The sequence below is a fragment of the Syngnathus scovelli genome, chromosome 11, assembly GCF_024217435.2.
Source record: "Syngnathus scovelli strain Florida chromosome 11, RoL_Ssco_1.2, whole genome shotgun sequence".
NCBI classification, from domain to species: domain Eukaryota; kingdom Metazoa; phylum Chordata; class Actinopteri; order Syngnathiformes; family Syngnathidae; genus Syngnathus; species Syngnathus scovelli.
Genome location: NC_090857.1, coordinates 13,466,025 through 13,484,175, shown reverse-complemented (window position 1 = coordinate 13,484,175; position 18,151 = coordinate 13,466,025). Strand labels below are relative to the sequence as shown.

The following is an 18,151-nucleotide window of genomic DNA, read 5'->3' as shown; positions in this document are numbered from 1 at the left end:
GGAGGTGTTTCCCACTTGGATCTTGGGACTTCCAGTCCATACTCTGCACAGATGTTCCTGTACACTATTCCAGCTACTTGGTTATGGCGCTCCATGTATGCTTTACCTGCCAGCATCTTACACCCTGCAGTTATGTGCTGGATTGTCTCAGGACCTTCTTTGCACAATCTACACCTGGGGTCTTGTCTGGTGTGGTAGATTTGGGCCTCTATTGCTCTGGTGCTCAAGGCCTGTTCTTGTGCAGCCAGGATCAGTGCCTCTGTGCTGTCCTTCAGACCAGCTCTTTCTAGCCATTGGTAGGATTTCTGGATATCAGCTACTTCAGCTATGTTTCGGTGGTACATTCCATGTAGGGGCTTGTCCTCCCATGATGGTCCCTCCAGCACCTCATCTTCCTTTGATGCCCATTGTCTGAGACATTCACTGAGCACGTCACCCGTTGGGGCCTTATCCCTGATGTACTTATGGATCTTGGATGTTTCATCTTGGATCGTGGCTCTCACGCTCGCCAGTCCTCGGCCTCCTTCTTTACGGCTAGTGTACAGTCTCAGGGTGCTGGACTTGGGATGGAACCCTCCATGCATGGTTAGGAGCTTCCGTGTCTTGATATCTGTGGTCTGTATATCTTCCTTTGGCCACCGTATGATTCCTGCAGGGTACCTGATTACTGGTAGGGCGTAGCTGTTAATGGCTAGGGACTTGTTCTTGCCATTGAGCTGACTTCTTAGGACTTGCCTTACTCGATGGAGGTATTTGGCTGTGGCTGCTTTCCTTGTTTCCTCGTCAAGGTTGCCATTTGCCTGTGGAATTCCAAGGTATTTGTAGCTGTCCTCAATGTCTGCTATTGTTCCTTCTGGGAGTGAGACCCCCTCTGTGTGGATTACCTTTCCTCTTTTAGTCACCATGCGGCCACATTTCTCAAGTCCGAATGACATTCCGATGTCAGAGCTGTAGATCCTGGTAGTGTGGATCAGGGAGTCAATGTCCCGCTCGTTCTTAGCGTACAGCTTTATGTCATCCATGTAGAGGAGGTGGCTGATGGTGGCCCCATTCCTGAGTTGGTATCCATAGCCCGTCTTGTTGATTATTTGGCTGAGGGGGTTCAGTCCTATACAGAACAGCATTGGGGACAGAGCGTCTCCTTGGTATATACCACATTTGATGGTCACGTGTGCAAGTGGCTTGCCATTGGCTTCAAGTGTGGTTTTCCACTGTTTCATCGAGTTGGCGATGAAGGTTCTCAGAGTCCCATTGATGTTGTACAGCCTCAAGCATTCAGTGATCCAAGTATGTGGCATTGAGTCATATGCTTTCTTGTAATCAATCCAGGCAGTGCTCAGGTTGGTACGTCTAGTTCTGCAGTCTTGGGTGACTGTTCTATCCACCAGGAGTTGATGTTTTGCTCCTCTGGTATTTTTACCAATCCCTTTCTGAGCAGTGCTCATGTATTGATCCATGTGCCTGCTGATCTTATCTGATATTATGCCCGACATCAGCTTCCATGTTGTGGAGAGGCAGGTGATTGGCCGGTAGTTGGATGGGACTGTACCCTTTGATGGATCCTTCTGGATCAGGATCGTACGCCCTTGGGTTAGCCATCCAGGGTGAGTCCCATCCCTTAGCAGCTGGTTCATTTGTGCTGCCAGGCGCTCATGGAGAGTTGTAAGTTTCTTGAGCCAGTAGCTGTGGATCATGTCAGGGCCTGGTGCTGTCCAGTTTTTCATTCCTGAGACTCTTCTCTGGATGTCTGCCACTGTGATGGTTACTGGGTTCTGTTCAGGGAGCTTGCTGTGGTCCTTTCTCAGAGCCACCAGCCACTGTGCATCCTTCTTATGTGATGCCTCCCGCTCCCATATATCCTTCCAGTACTGTTCAGTTTCCAGCCTTGGTGGGTCTGCTCTGCTATTATTCCCCTGCCACTGAGCGTACACTTTCGCTGGTTGTGTTGTGAACAACCTGTTTATTCGTCTGGCTTCATTCTCTCTTGTGTACCTCTTTAGGCGGCTGGCCAAGGCTTGGAGTCTTTGTTTGGCAGTTTCGAGTGCTTCAGGTATGGGCATATGGCTGTATTTCTTGGGAACTTGCTTTTTCATTGCACCTTTCTGGGCCTCTGTCATTTCGCTCACTTCTCTCCGTGCTATCTTGATTTTGGCCTCCAGCCTTCTCTTCCATGGTGGGCACTGTTGTGGTCGCATATGGTCATTCTTCTTGTAGCCAAGCATTTCTAGGATCACTGCTGCTGAGGTGTATATCAGCTCATTGGTTTCAGTGATGGTAGCCGTAGGAATTGTTGTCAATGCTGCATTCACATCTTCTAGGAGACTTTCTGAGGGTACTTCACTTAGCCTCTGCAGTGTGTATCTAGGTTCCCGAGCATTCATTCTCACCGTGATCTTGTTCTTCAGGTCAGTTGCTGCCTCGTTCAGCTTGATTGTGCTTATTGGGGTTTCGTACCACACCCCTGGGCTTTTACATGGATTTAACTCGTCTCTGACCTGGTGCTCTGGTTGGCCTTCGCTATGGCATTTGTGTTGTATCTCATCAATCTCGAGGTGTGATAGCAGGTGCCGTTTATGGATATTGGAACATTGAGCTACTAGTTGCTTGGCCGATAGTGTTGACTGTGGGTATTGAAGTTGCCATTGTTCCCGCATTCTCCGCATGTAACCCCTCTCGCTCGGGTTGCTGGAGTAGTAGCATTCCAACAGATCCTTATTCTCGCATCTCGCCCATTTGTGTCTTGTTCCAGTAGCCCATTTTTCATCAGGGTGCTCTGGTTCCCCAGCACCTGACGCAGACCTTGTTTGTCCGGGCGACGTCTGAGCCGGCATGTCTTTCGTTTCTTGTACTCTCATTATCTCTGAGGTAGGCGGTATCGTTAAGGGTCTTGCCTAAGGACCCACACTGACTGTTGGTAAGGTAATCGCTCATTGCTCATATTGTGCCCCTGCCGGGAATCGAACCCGGGTCTTCCGTTTGTAAGTCATGTCACTTACTGATTGAGCTAGTCAGCCGTATATATATACATATATATATATATATAATTATTATTTTAGCGGGTAGAACATATATATATATATATGTACATATATATATATATATATATATATATATATATATATATATATATATATATATATATATATATATAAAATTATTCTTCTAGCGGGTAGATCTTTGTGACTTGGTCATTTCAAAAGTAGCTCGCGAGCTGAAAATGTTTGGGCACCCCTGGTCCAGGAGTTTCTGCAACTTGGCCGTGACACCATTGCGCAGGGCGAGGGGCAGGCGGCGTAGAGGCTGGATGACTGAAGTCACAGCTGGATCCAGGAGCAGCTGGTGGTCAAAGGCAGTGAGTCAGCCCAGCCGGGTGAACAGTGACTGACATCTGCAAAAGCAATGCCATTATATACATTAGTTTTGAATTCACATATGAATTGTAACTGCATACGGCATAACCTGTCACGCCCGTGCCACAGCACGCTCGGCCTGCACTTCGCTCGGCCACACCCCTTTCGTTACCGTAATGTCTGTCACCTGCTTCCTCTTGTTACCCTGTGTATTTAAGCCCTGCCCGTGTGTTTCTCCCTGTCGGTGTCTACTGTTGTGTCCATTCCTGTTCGTGCCCAGTGCTCCTGTTCTTGTCATCTGGTTTTCCCTCGGTCTGTCTGAAGGCTCACGGTCAGAATTTTAACCTTGTCCAAGGGGACTTCATGTCGGTCAGTCTGTCTGTTTTGCTGGCCGTGAGTCTCCCTCCCGTCTGTGTCGTCGGTTCCCCACCTGCCTCCCTTCCAACTCCTTTTCCCTGCAATAAATCCTGGTTCAAGCTGCATTTGGTCGCCCTGGCTCAACTCCGATCCTGACAGAAGACACCGACCATCACAGCGACCAGCGCTTGGACCAACCGTTGCCGGCTCCCGCAACTGCTGCATGGTCGCCAAGGGGATGAGTTCAAGCGACGCAAGATGCACGGTTGCCCCCCCCCAAAACAGATCTGACAGCGCGGATGTTGCGGCCGCCACTTGTTCCGGCGGCGCGGATCCAGCGGCTGTCACCGTCGGCCTTCAACGGTGCATGACGCACGGCCGCCCCCCGACCCAGTCCCGACGGCGCGGATGCTGCGGCCGCCACCAGTTCCGGCGGCGCGGATCCAGCGGCCGTCACCCAGTCGGCTTCAACGGCGCATGACGCACGGCCGCCCCCCGATCCAGTCCCGATGGCGCGGATGCTGCGGCCGCCACCAGTTCCGGCGGCGTGGATTCAGCGGCCGTCGCCCAGTCGGCCTTCGGCGGTGTGACGTGCGGCCACCTCCCCATTTCCTCCCGGCCCTTGTTGGACAGTCTTGGATTTTTTCTTTTTTGGGACGTCGGGAGCCGTCCCTTGTGGGGGGGGGGGGGGGGGGGGGGTACTGTCACGCCCGTGCCACAGCACGCTCGGCCTGCACTTCGCTCGGCCACACCCCTTTCGTTACCGTAATGTCTGTCACCTGCTTCCTCTTGTTACCCTGTGTATTTAAGCCCTGCCCGTGTGTTTCTCCCTGTCGGTGTCTACTGTTGTGTCCATTCCTGTTCGTGCCCAGTGTTCCTGTTCTTGTCATCTGGTTTTCCCTCGGTCTGTCTGAAGGCTCACGGTCAGAATTTTAACCTTGTCCAAGGGGACTTCATGTCGGTCAGTCTGTCTGTTTTGCTGGCCGTGAGTCTCCCTCCCGTCTGTGTCGTCGGTTCCCCACCTGCCTCCCTTCCAACTCCTTTTCCCTGCAATAAATCCTGGGTCAAGCTGCATTTGGTTGCCCTGGCTCAACTCCGATCCTGACATAACCTCTTGTAAAAAATAACATTTGCTTTTTAAACGTAGGCTAATCATATAGTTATAAACTTTCAAAAAGATTGGTTTCACTTGAGATTTTGTTTACTTAAGAAAACCACTACATACACTGCATCGACATTAAACAAACCTTTTGGAATTTGAAGCAAAATTTCTTTTGCTACCATTAACGTCTAGCGACCATTAACATTTGTGTCAGAAGCTCTTCTCCTCAAAATTATTAAAACTAAAACAACTAGTCACGTAGCAAATTATGGGAAAACGGAGTACTAGCTAGCAGGCAAGCTACAACTTAAGTCCAAGCTTGAAATCGATTGATAATGAAATGGACAAACGTTGCAGGACAAAACAACAACTCTTACCGAAAAAAACTCGAGGACTAACCCTCATAGCATCCTTCCTTGGTGTCTTTCAGGAGGGATTTTGTCTATAAGAAGCAACAGTCATCGACTGAAACTCCAACAAACACGGCACGCAGGACAACTTTACTTACTCTGCACACTTCTTCTTCTTGTTTTGTTTTGTTTTGTTTTACGGGGGCACACAATTTATGCACGTTGTTGACTCAAAACGGGATGTTACTTTTACTCTCAAATTGATCTCCATCCATGCGTTTTGTTTACAATTTAAAACGAAGCAATGCAACATTTCTACATTGTTCATACAACTTACAGCTGGTTTAGGGTTCAATATTTTATATTTGATGGATTTAATTTTGGCGTCTATATTAGGTCTATGGAACAGCCTAATATAGACCTTTATATCAAGTTACAGAAATAACCACACTTCACACGGATCAATTGTTGCTTAAAACAAAGCAACACAACTTCTCTACATTATTTAAACAATTTTTTTAAATATTTTCATATTTGATGGATTTAATTTTGTCATCTATTGTAGGTTATTCCATAGACCTAATATCTACGTCTAGTTTAGGTTATTCCATAGACCTAATATAGATGTCTATATTAGGTTACAGAAATAACCACACTTCACACAGACGGTTGTTCAAAACAAAGCAATACAACTTCTGTACATTATTTATACAACTTACAGCTGGTTTATGGTTTAATATTTCATATTTGATGGATTTAATTTTGTCATCTATTCTAGGTTGTTCCATAGACCCAATAATATATATATCAGGTTACAGAAATAATCACACTTCACACGGACGGATCAATGGTTGTTAAATGCTTATCTGGGGTCGGGTTGCGGGGGCAGCAACTTTAGGAGGGACTCCCAGACTTCCCTCTCCCCAGCCACTTTGTCCAGCTCATCCCGGGGGATCCCAAGGCGTTACCAGGCCAGCTGAGAGACATAGCCTCTCCAGCGCATCCTGGGTCGTCCCCGGGGTCTCCTGCCGGTGGGACATGCCCGGAACACCTCCCCCGGGAGGCGTCCAGGAGGCATCCTCATGAGATGCCCGAGCCACCTCATCTGGCTCCTCTCAACGTGGAGGAGCAGCGGCTCTACTCTGAGTCTCTCCCGGATGACCGAGCTTCTCACCCTATCTCTAAGGGAGAGCCCGGGCACCCTGCGGAGGAAACTCATTTCGGGCGCTTGTATCCGGGATCTCGTTCTTTTCTGTCACGACCCATAGCTCGTGACCATAGGTGAGGGTAGGAGCGTAGACCGACCGATAAATTGAAAGCTTTGCCTTTTGGCTCAGCTCTCTTTTCACCATGACGGACCGGTACAGAGTCTGCATTACAGCTGACGATGCACCGTCAATCTCACACTCCGTCCTGCCCTCGCTCGTGAACAAGACTCCAAGATACTTGAACTCCTCCACTTGGGGGAGGATCTCATCCCCGATCCGGCAAAGGCATTCCACCCTTTTCCGACCGAGGACCATGGACTCGGATTTAGAGGTGCTGACCCTCATCCCGTCCGCTTCACATGTGGTTGCGAACTGCTCCAGTGAGAGCCAACAGCACCACGTCATCTGCAAAAAGCAGAGATGCAATGCGGAGGTCCCTAAACCGGACACCCTCAACACCTCGGCTGCGCCTAGAAATTCTGTCCATAAAAGTTATGAACAGAATCGGTGACAAAGGGCAGCCTTGGCGGACTCAAACCCACACTGGGAACAAATTATCCCACCACCGGGCATCAATAAATGCTCAATCAATCAATCAATCAATCAATCAATCAATCAATCAATCAATCAATCAATCAATCAATCAATCAATCAATCAATCAATCAATCAATTAATCAATCAATCAATCAATCAATCACACCCTTCCAGGTCTCACTGTCATTGTCCACGTCAGCATTGAAGTCACCCAGCAGAACAATTGAGTCCCCTGAAAGAGCGCTCTCCAGCATTTCTTCCAAGGACTCCAAAAAGAGTGGGTACTCTGAGCTGCCGTTTGGTGTATAGACACAAACAATAGTCAGGAACCGTCCCCCGACTCGAAGGCGGAGGGAGGCTACCCTCTTGTTCACCGGGGCGAACCCCAATGTGCAGGCACCCAGCCTGCTCAATGCCTCTCACCGTGGGCAACTCCAGAGTGGAAGAGAGTCCAGCCCCTCTCAATAGGGCTTGTACCAGAGCCCAAACTGTGTGTGGAGGCAAGTCCGACTATGTCTAGTCTGAACTTTTCTGCCTCGCACACCAGCTCGAGCTCCTTTCCAGCCAGAGAGGTGACATTCCATGTCCCAAGAGCCAGCTTCTGCAGTCAGGGATCGAACCGCCAAGGTCCCCTCCTTTGACCACCGTCCAGCTCACTTTGTACCCAACCCCTTTGGCCCCTCCCACAGGTGGTGAGCTAATGGGAAGGAGGACCAAAGTCTTCTTTTCGGGCTGTGCCCGGCCGGGCCCCGTGGGCAAAGGCCTGGGCACCAGACGCTCACCTTCGAGCCCCAGCTCCAGGCCTGCCTCCAGAGGGGTGCCCCGGTGACCCGCGTCCAGGCGAGGGAAAACGAAGTCCATTTATTTTTGTCATCATAAGGGGTTTTTGTGAGCCTTGCTTTGTCTGGCCCCTCACCTATGACCCTTTTGCCATGGGTTACCCTACCAGGGGCATGAAGCCCCAGACAACATGGCTCCTAGCAGTGACGTGCGGTGAGGTTCATGACTGGGGAGGCACTGAGACGGCACACACACCATAGTACACCAGTGAGTATAGGCGGGACAGACAGCAGGTCAAGCACTCAAACGTGTGTACACATTCCAATTTCATTGACAATACAGTAAATGAAGTGTTAGGTTACGGATTTTAGTTATTGATCTGACTCCAAATTGCGATCAACACTTAACACATAAATTGCTATGTCCTAATCCACACACTGGCGCACCTAACAATTTTGCGAGTTCGTTCTGTCAAAGAGAAGACCAGTAGATCAATCAGACCAAATTTACCAATTGTTTATTCCTGACAAAGCGCACTAATACAAGCCTGGGTCCCGGGTCCCTCACACTAAAACTCGTGCGTTTTTGTGACCACCAAAAGACGACACATTCTTCCGGGTTGCCCAGTTTTAAAGAAACACAATATGAATATTAAAGCATGCAAAATATTGTGAGATGATTGGTCGATGGCCATCTCCGCCCCATGTCGGTGTTATCGCTGAGGTCAGGTGGTTGGATTTCCCCGCGAAGCCCGCCAATCCACACGAGCACTCCAATACTAGATATTAATATGATTATAAGTTTAACAGAACCTTAAAATATGTTTGCAAACTCCCGAAAGCACATTTCCCTTTAGAAGACACAAAGTTTGTGTTTTCGCCCCAGCCCCCAACCCTCTGAGGAGATGGTTAGATGACACCCAAACTGACCATGGCTGTCTGGTTTTCCCGCAGACCAATCAGGATGAGGGAACTGCAGCGGATTACCCCCCTTGAAGGACAATCGAGGGCACCTCCTGCAGCTCTTCAGGTTGAATTGGACATCCACTTTTTCTTTGGATTGTTTTATATTATGTGTTCTATGTGCCCTCTCTGCATCCATTGCAGCCTGGTCATCCTGGAAGGGGGATCCTCCCATCTGTGGCTCCTTCTCAAATTTTCTCATTTTTCCTCCAGTAGGAGTTTTTTTAGTTTTTCCTTGCCCTCCTGGGAGTTTAAGATAAGGGGATGTTCGAGAATAATTCTTAATTGTTTGTATATATGAAGCCCTTTGAGACTTTCCTGTGATTTAGGGCTATATAAATAAACTTGACTTGGCTTGACTACTAATGGGCGAATCAAACCTGTGGTATCGATACACTGATACTCTTTTTAGAATAGGCCTCTTTGGCACAGGTGATTCGCTCAGTATCTTGAGCTATGACGAAATTAAAAAAAGCATTGCAAAGAGAAAATAAGCTGCTGAAAGCAAAGAAAGAGCGAATGGGGGAAAAAAGAAGGAAATATAGTAAAGGTAAAAAAAAAGAGTGGAACGTAAAGAAAGAAGGTAAAGGAAGAAGAAAATTAAGTCAGGCGGACACTTCTATTGGTGATGTGGACTTTTGTTGCCGATCGGACGCAATTGCTAGCGGACACTCGACTGGTTGAGTTGACATTGACTACACCGTCGCAGGCCGGTAGAGACGCTGAGCAGTTTGTAGCCTTCGAAGGTTCGGTTTGCCTCTACTGGGGCTTCTTGCGGGTCATGTGGTCCCTGTGGCTCGCGTCCCGGCGGCCGCTACAGTCTGCCGCCAGAACCGTCGGAACCGACCTCCTGTCCCACAAGGTGAGCCTAGCTGAGCTTCGCTTCTCCACGTAACGCGCGGCTGGAACTTTTATCGCCACGATTCCCTTGATTTTCCATCAAAGGAATCCGGGTCAGGTCGTTGCCACAATTGGCGTCAACGCGGGTGTAATTGAAATAATCAGAGATGTTGAAGTGGGGCAGTGGCACTATGTAGCTCAGTATAAAAGATGTAGACGTTCATGCGCGTCGAATTTCAAAGGTCAGTCCGCTCATATCCAAGACGACTCCACTAACACAAATATTGTTTTCCTAGGACAAAGGTTCACAAAGTGACGACCCCTGAAACGCTGTGAAAATGCGGCATCCCTGACCCGTTTTGTTGTTGCTAGAAATCAATTTCAAGCTCTCGTAAATGACTTCATCTTTATTCTCTTCTCAGAAAACAGTTTTCATTTAAAAGCGTACTAAACTTTGATCTCGGCAACAATGTGCCCCCCGCCACGCCTCAGTTACTGTAGTTAAGTAATTCTGGCCACTATTCGAAACAATAGGTAACCAAAAATCATGATTCGAAAACTACTTTGAATATTGAATCCGAAAACAATATAATACAAAAACGTTAAGTCATATTTTATGAATGTAGTAATAAACAGCAAAAAAGGGGAAGAAATCTAATTTGTGCCATGATTGGGGCAAAAGCAGGTAGTGTTGCAGATGAACAAAACACTTCGTAGCTTGTGAGCTGTTCCAAGGAGAAGTCGGGTCCTCGTTTCAGTGCTCCAGACGCAATTTGACGAGTCGCAATGAAGCAGCGAAACGCAACCATTTGAATGTCGCTTCTTCGCCGGCTACTGAAAAGAACATCGCAATGCCGTCACGGCGCACAGGTTCCTGAGTGCTTAGGTACCGTGATGTCATCTTCGGTTGGTGGCAAAAAGATGGCTGAGAAAGGGGTGCATTTGGCTGCTTCACTCCAATGCGAGAGCGTTCAAATCACAAATTTACCTGATTGGTGGGGGTCGCCAGGCATGCTTTTGTCCTTTGACTTGACTTCACGTCGATGACGTCAGCAATGTCAAACGCGAGCTGCTGTCGTGCCAGGTCGGAGTCTCGTCACAAGTCTCCTCCTTTATGTATGTGCATGTCACTCCGGTTTGCCGACAGGCAGCGTCCATCAGCAGGCCTCGTGTGGTCCCCCTGATGACGACGCAACGGCGCCCGGTGTACCTGAGCGCACAGGTATCGTCATCACAAGCATGCATGTGTTGAATGGCGGCAGGAAAGTTGGGACGCCATTTCAGATGGCAAACAGAGGTGCTCGCTAGGTGGTGGCTGCATTTCATCCGCTTCTGGAAGCACAACAGTGTGACAGGTTGCTGCCGTGTGCTGCCCGACTGGCTCGCGTGCTTCAATTTGTTGCGATTGGCAGCCAATGCTTGCGTGTCTGCTCTGTGTGTGTGTTCAAATGAGATTCAGTCAAAAGTGAACAATGCAATTGTCACAGGGCAATCATCAGAAACAGTGAGTGCGAGCATGCTGGCCAGGTCCCAGTCCCAAAATGGATAGCTGGGCAAAAAATAAATCCAGTAACGATATCAATGTGAAAAAAAGTTGCCTTGTGTGTGCGCGTGTCAGACGTGCAGCGTGAAGGAGACGTTGGCACCCAGTCGGGAGGAAGTGGGCGGCTTCACCAAGCTGATTGAGGCCATGGGCTTCACAGGACCCCTCAAGTACAACAAATGGGTGAGTGAGTGTGTGTGTGGGGGTACCCGCTGTGGTCGACCAAGGCGAGATGTCGTCATGTCCTTTGTGTTGTGTGCAGAAAATCAAGATTGCGGCCTTGCGCATGTACACGTGCTGCGTGGAGAGGGTCAACTACGACGATTTCTTGGACAGTGCGTACAAAGCGCCGCTGCGCTCATTGACGTGAGCCGCACTAAGGCTGACGCTTTTGTCTCAGGGTGCTTGCTGCCCGACACACTCAACTCCTGGTTCCTGGTGGCGCAGCTGCATGTGTGGTGAGGCAGCCACTTGTGTCACAAACAGTCGACATGTCAACGCAGCCATCTATGCTTGTGCACGCGTGTCACAAGCTAGCGATGTACAGCGACGTCTTCAAGTGCTCATTTTGACGGAGAGACCACATCCTTGCTTCCTGGCAGGATGTGTCTGGTGCGGATGCGTCAGGAGGGCCGGGCGGGCAAGTACATGTGTCGCTACGTGGTCCACTCCATGTGGGAGGACGTGGAGCAGCGCAGCAAGATCATGGGGGTGAGTGAGCGACGACAGCTGTTGAAGGCCACAGTCGTCCACGCTGCCTCGAATGTTTTGCAACGGTCTTGTGCGTCACAGCCCCATACCTCAGTTGGCGACGTCATCTAATGCCACTGCAATTTGTTTTCGTCGGCACAAGTGCAAAGTCGATGGGAAGGCATCAAGGACATCCCATAATATTAGAACAAGGCACAAGAATGCTGCGATATGGCGTTCAACTTTTTTGTTTTCTTTTCCCTTTGCTGAAAGGGCAAATGACAAGTTCTGCTCATTGCTGTTTGTTCCTCCTGTGGGGGTTTTTGTTCTCTTCCCAAACACGCTTTTAAACTATTTTTTTGACAGATTAATATAAAATATATAGCAAGGTGATGCTGATGTTTGTATGGCAGATTGACGCCATTCATCGTAAGGAAGCCCTCAAAGCCATGACTGAGACCTTCTACGCCGCTTTGTTTGGATACGATGAGGTTGGTTGGACACGCAGAGTGGCTGGCTGGCTGTGCGTGCGCTTGGGTATTCACATTGGTACATGTGCGCAGGGCATCCTGTCCGACGACAGCATCCTTGCCGCCGCTCTGTGGAGAAATTTGTTCAACTGTCAGTGTGAGGACTCTGCCCAGCTGGAGCTCATGGTGGAGTATGTGCGCAAGCAGGTGTGTCATTTAGCCGTTGCGTCATTTCACAGGCTTGTTTCAGTCAACTTGCAGACGTTTTCATCCAACTCTCCGCCATCTTGCCGATGCTTACGCAAGCAGTGTTCTCAGATTTTTCTAAATAGTGATGCAAATGGCACTCAATGCCATTCATCGTCTGTGAATCAAACTTCACAGTGGTGACAGAATTATTTTCCTTCTTAAAGGTTTTTTTTTTGTTTTGTTTTTAATGAAGCAGATGCACAACCGTGTTTCAAGACTGGCAGTGGGCAAGGCCATTGGCCAGGGCAACATTATTTCTGAAGCGCATTTCATACAAAGGTGCTTGTAGGTCATAAGTAAGTGTGTTGACGTTGAAGCGTGCAGCTTGGCGAGTCTTGCATTCGTTCAATTTACCTTAAACCGTAATCTCCCTAATCCTCGCTGTGTCAGCTTGACATACGGCACCGAGGCTAACCCAGTGAGCGTGCTTGTTTTTCAGATGCAGTTCATTGACTCTCTGGACGGCGAAGACTTGCTTCTGACTGGAGAAGTCAAGTGGCGCCCCCTGCTGGAGGAGAATGCTCAGAGCATCCTGAAAGCGTCCACGCCCACATACAATGATGCCGGACTGTGACTTCCTGTCTGACAGAAACAAAAGAAACATCAACACTTGTTTGTTTTCACGCTGTAGACAAGCTTCTGTGTTTACGCCCTCGAACTTACGGAAGTGATGTCATTGCTCCTATGTCTAATGCAGCCAACTTGTTTTGACCCAGTGGCCCTGAGGATTTTTTTCAACGTTTTGGCTGATGCTTTCTGAAGTGCGTGTGTGTGCGTGAGTCTAGTGAAAAAGTTCTATCAATGACAGTGCCCTGTCTACTTCCGCATTCTGCAAATATTATGCAATTTATCCTCGCCATGTGAATGGCAAAGACAACCATCACATAGCTTTGGAAACTAAACATCGGCAATGCCCCTCTTTTGAATCACGTTACTGCTGTCAGTACAAAACCTCATAGGCTGGCAAATTCCATATTGTTCCTCATATGTATAGTATTGCTCAGTCCAAAAGTGTTGTGTTAAGTTTGGGGGCGTCCTTCATTCGGTTCTTTTGTCTTGAACGCTCACTATGCTAATAGTAAATACCCGAAGCCTGCATTTACTCTCAATTGAAGTATTTCAGGGATGCCAGAAAGATTGAGACACGGCTGTGGAGCCGCCTCTGCTGGGTTGCAGAAGAAGGTCCAACCCCACCTCCAGGATTACTACTCTTTATAGTATAAAGAGATTCAAGAATTTGTATTTGCCATGTTTGAGTGTGCCAAACAAGAAATTTGACTTCGATACATCACAGCCTCTGTTCAACATTTCGGTGACTAACAACACTCAGGATGTGTGAAAAACGACAAATATTCTCAAACATCCCCTGATCTTAAACTCCCAGGAGGGCAAGGAAAAACTCAAAACTCCAACTAGGGTTAATGAGAAACCTTGAGAAGAGACTACAGATGGGAGGCTCTCTCTTCCAGAATGACCAGGCTGCAATGGATGCAGAGAGGACACAGTACAAATAGTGTAGACAATTAAAAAAAGGTGTGTGGAGAGCAGGATGTTATTGCACAGCAATGAGTGGTGTGAGTTCATCAGAGCGACAGCCTGGGGGAAGAAGCTGTCTCTGTGTCTGCTGGTTTTGGCGTACAGAGCTCTATAATGCTGTCTGGAGGGGAGTAGTTCGAACAGACTGCAAGCTGGGTGAGAAGGGTCTGTAGAGATGGTACTTACACGTTTCCTGGTCCTGGACAGGTACAAGTCTTGGATAGATGGGAGGTTGATTCCAATTATCTTTTCCTCAGTCCTGATTGTCCGTTGTAGTCTGTGCTTGTCTTGTTTGGATGCTGATCCAAACCAGACAGCGATGGAGGTGCAGAGTGTTAGAGATTTGCTCACTCCAACTTATTTTGCAAGAACCAAACAGAAGACAAGCAAGTTCTTTTAGACACCTGCAGGTGGAGAGTCCATTCGTCGCTGTCTGAACAGCGATTATCGAATGAAGTCTAAAAGTCTCCTCCCTGCAAGGGCATATTTATTAGGAGGAACAGAGTGGGGGTGGGAGTGGACAGGTTTGGTGAACCCCCGGCCTCTGATAAGATCAGAGCAGGGGGTGTTTTACACTATTGTGGGAAACAGAACAACTTTGATTGCTTCCCCTGCAGCTGGTCAATCAAGCAGAGGAAGCAACCACTTCATCTTACTCTGCATTGTGAGGGCCAGACGTGATTGATTTAATCATTACATTGTGAGGGCAAGACATGATTGATTTAATCATTACAGTCTACATTCCAACATAATCATAGGATCAAACTAACCTGAAAACCCTAACACAGAGGACAGACTGGATGATGGCAGTTTAGAAGGTCTTCAGCAGCTCCCACGGCAGGTTGAACTTCTTGAGCTGTCTCAGGAAGTACAGCCTTTGCTGGGCCTTCTTCCGGACAGAGTCTATGTGGCTGGTCCATTTCAGGTTCCGAGAGATTGTGGTTCCCGGGAACTTGAAGGTGTCTGTGGAGAGAATATTACTGCGGATAGTGAGGGGTGAAAGTGGTGAAGGGTATCCAACGATCACAAATATAAATGTGCAATGTTTTTAAATCACATATTTAAAAATGTAAAAATATACATAGAGTATTAAAAAATGGGGGCTATTTAATAGAACAAAACTACTAAGTTACAATATAAATGTATACATGTTTTATGTAGGACATATCAAACAAAACAACCAGCTCGGCGAAACACAAGGGGGAAACAATATAAACCTCACTCTCTTGTGGGCTTTTGATAGCCCCCTTTGCTACTCAGCGCTGGAGCCCGTTTTAATTTTAAAGCCATTGGGGTCTTTGTTTCATCATCCGTGGCCTCTGTGCGTGTCGCCAACAGCTTCTACAAAGATGAACTCGATGTACATCAGGCGCCACCCATTGCAGACCTTGGGATTATTCTGTTAAAGACATATGAATATGGGAAAAAAAAACATGACTACCTGTAAAATAGTTTTACCTTGACGCATCATTTCGAACATGACGCAATCGCACAGGAACGAGCAGACAGTTTTTTTTTTTTATTTACCAGCGCTATCAGAGCAGTCTTCCTGAGGGCCCTCTGCACGAGTCGCACGTTCAATATGCGTGCTGCATATTGAACGTTGTCATTGTCATTTGTGTAGAGACTACAACAGAAAAAAAAATTCAACATTGAACGCAGCCACCACATCGTAAGCCTTCGCTGTTGTCTTATTTTAATCTACAGTACAGATGTCAAACTAATCATACTGTTGGATTTTGTCCACAATTTAGGGAGCGCGTTATCTGCGCCTCACGGCAAAAGCCATTGCCAATCACCTGTTATCCAATTTACTCACTGCGTGCTCGTTTGATTTCTTCAGATTTAGGAAAATGCTAAGACACTGAAGCAGAAATTAGACTTACACAGGTTGGTTGAGTTCAATCACAATTCTTGTTCAAAAAGCTCTGTCTTCAGGAAAGTATAATACAGCGCTGGGCCTTTCAAGAGCGGAAAGTCTCCATTCAGAAAAGGCATCATTCAACGTTTTTTGGTCAGCTTATATTCAGTTGCACATGCCAGTGTGGGCCGAGTTTGATGGGTGATGAGTCTTTGGGGCGGGGCAAGTTCGCAGGAGAGTCTGATTCCATGGGAGTGGGTGCTGGTTCGGTGAGAGCTGGTTCCGTGGGGTTGGGTGCTGATTATGGGCGATTCGATGTGTGGGGGCTGTTGTTTTCCTTTCCGTCTTTCAGCCTTGATAATCATCTTTGGCTGGGCTCTCTCCCTCTGGCACCTGCTGGTTTTATCTCCAAGTGACCTTCCTGTAAACATTCTCCTCCATTCCTGACATACACTGTCTCACCTAATTCTTTCATCATTCTTTCAATTTTGTCATTTTGTACGAAATTATGTGAGCTTTTGGCTGTGACATCATTAATCTATTACTGTTCCCTGACTATGCAAAGTTTGTTCTTTTGATCTCCATGTACTTGCTTACGTCATCATATTCTTAGTTTAATCATGCTTTCAACCATATCTTTTCTTTGTTAGGCAAAATATTTCCCTCTGTCCAGAACGTTCAGTAGTAATCAGTAGCATTAGTCAAAACATAAGATACAATCAAGTATTACTATTTTTAGACGACTTTGGCAGTGTCCGTGATTTAGAAAACATCAGGCATGCATTACACAGTTCCTTAAGGGTCATTAAGCTATTTAGGCAATATATCAAAAGACATTTGTTATTTCAAAGTGCTCAGAAATATATATCAGGTCATGAAGTTATAAAAACCTTTCTCATTACCACTTATCAAAAATGTCTACTTATGTCTTCTTTATTGATTGGGTTGTAGGTATAATTATATGCTTAAAATGTTTTTTTTATTTATTTAATATGTGAATATGCTTGTCTGCTTATGTACTTTATTTAATGAGGTTTGAGCATATCTGTTTTTGTAGCTAGGCAGGACTTTTTGAATTTCGACCTCATTCCTTCAAATGTTAGAAGCGAGGCTTGGAAATCTCTACTGGCCAAAATAATGGAGAGTGTGGCAGAGATGAAGATGTTGCAGGACATGCAGATGGTTGGTGTGACAGAACAGAAAGATTTGGAAACGATTGCTCTGCTGTCACGCCCCTAACAGGAGCCGTTGTTACCAGGCTTTGGCCACATTTCACGATGTTGTCTCCCATTCACTTCATTTCTGCCGAGCTGCTTCTTCTCCTCCGTCTAGCATGTTGAAGACTTAAAAACCATCAAATCTGAAAACAATTAAAATCTCACAATTCCCCCTTTGTTTTTTTTTTGTTTTTTTTCCCTCCCCCTTTTGACACATTCTAAAAAATGTGCCACTATGGTTAAAAAGTAAAAATAACAATGCCCATGGTAACATACCCATCGCCAGCTGGACTTCGGTGTACCTCCAGATGCCATCCTGGCTTAGAATAACCAATTCTCAGTCCCTGAAACTCGACTGGCAGCATCTCACATGGCTGTATGAACAAAAGCCATCACCCTCCTGTAGCTGTGCATGCAGCTCTCCGCACAATAAACATTCATAATACCCAAAAATAAAAATAAAATTCATAATGATAAACAAAAAAATAATCCACACTCGGGCGCATGTCAAACGTATGAAATTGAAAACTAGTTACTTCCGAGCCTGTCCTGAAAACGATCACATTTCTAAACTCATTATGAAAAGTAAGGGGTTAGTAACTAACCGTTAGTTGTTAATGCATGTTCACAGACATGACACAAAATTCTCCAAGACTGCAGTTGACAACCTGCTAAGTAAACACGAGTTTAACAAATAAAGCACAATCTGCTCCCTGGGTTGCTGTTAGAGGCTGCAATACAATTCGGTAAAACATCAAAACAAAGCAAGTCATCACAAATTCCGTCACATACATTTCGTCACATTGTCAGGTAAGTCCAGAGTTGTTGTCATACACTGTCTTGGCTCAGAGTCTTGATTGTCAATGCTGGTATAGTCACGTCTGGTCATAATCGTGAAATGGGCCTTCTCCATTGAAGTCTTTTGTTGTCAATGGTGTCCCAGAGTAATCCTAAACCCATATTTAGTCCAAAATGAGCCCTGCTCAATCTTGCTTTTTCAAATCTGTAGTATCTTTATATTTTTCAGGTGAGAGGAATGTTATCCTCTGCTGTGATCACATCACCCCAACCTTGAATCATGTTAACCATTCACAATACACT

At 46.9% G+C, this 18,151-nt stretch overlaps 1 protein-coding gene and 1 long non-coding RNA gene across 3 annotated transcripts in view; both read left to right on the top strand.

Moving 5' to 3' along the window:
* LOC137840744 (uncharacterized) overlaps window positions 1-17,221 on the top strand; it is a 40,951-nt gene extending 23,730 nt beyond the window's left edge. Inside the window, exon 2 of the long non-coding RNA XR_011087728.1 lies at window positions 14,304-17,221. This is a non-coding gene — a long non-coding RNA (uncharacterized lncRNA). The remainder of the gene's footprint in view (window positions 1-14,303) is intronic.
* On the top strand, window positions 9,285-13,147 carry uqcc1 (ubiquinol-cytochrome c reductase complex assembly factor 1). Of its 2 annotated transcripts, XM_049734356.2 has the most exons (9): window positions 9,286-9,506; window positions 10,632-10,706; window positions 11,103-11,210; window positions 11,290-11,362; window positions 11,428-11,485; window positions 11,630-11,738; window positions 12,131-12,208; window positions 12,281-12,394; window positions 12,876-13,147. In XM_049734356.2, the coding sequence occupies exons 1-9, from the start codon at window positions 9,426-9,428 to the stop codon at window positions 13,008-13,010; spliced, it is 831 nt and encodes a 276-aa protein (XP_049590313.1). In that variant the 5' UTR covers window positions 9,286-9,425; the 3' UTR covers window positions 13,011-13,147. The 2 variants fall into 2 exon arrangements, with proteins under 2 accessions (XP_049590314.1, XP_049590313.1); XM_049734357.2 differs by lacking the exon at window positions 10,632-10,706 and having other exon boundaries at window positions 9,285-9,506.
* Window positions 17,222-18,151: the final 930 nt, after the last annotated feature.

Excerpts from the sequence above, each read along its gene's own strand:
- uqcc1 (XM_049734356.2), top strand. The coding sequence starts at position 9,426 with ATGTGGTCCCTGTGGCTCGCGTCCCGGCGGCCGCTACAGTCTGCCGCC. Across the intron at positions 9,507-10,631 it reads CCGACCTCCTGTCCCACAAG|GCAGCGTCCATCAGCAGGCC; the intron begins GTGAGCCTAGCT and ends GTTTGCCGACAG. Across the intron at positions 11,211-11,289 it reads CCCTCAAGTACAACAAATGG|AAAATCAAGATTGCGGCCTT; the intron begins GTGAGTGAGTGT and ends TGTTGTGTGCAG.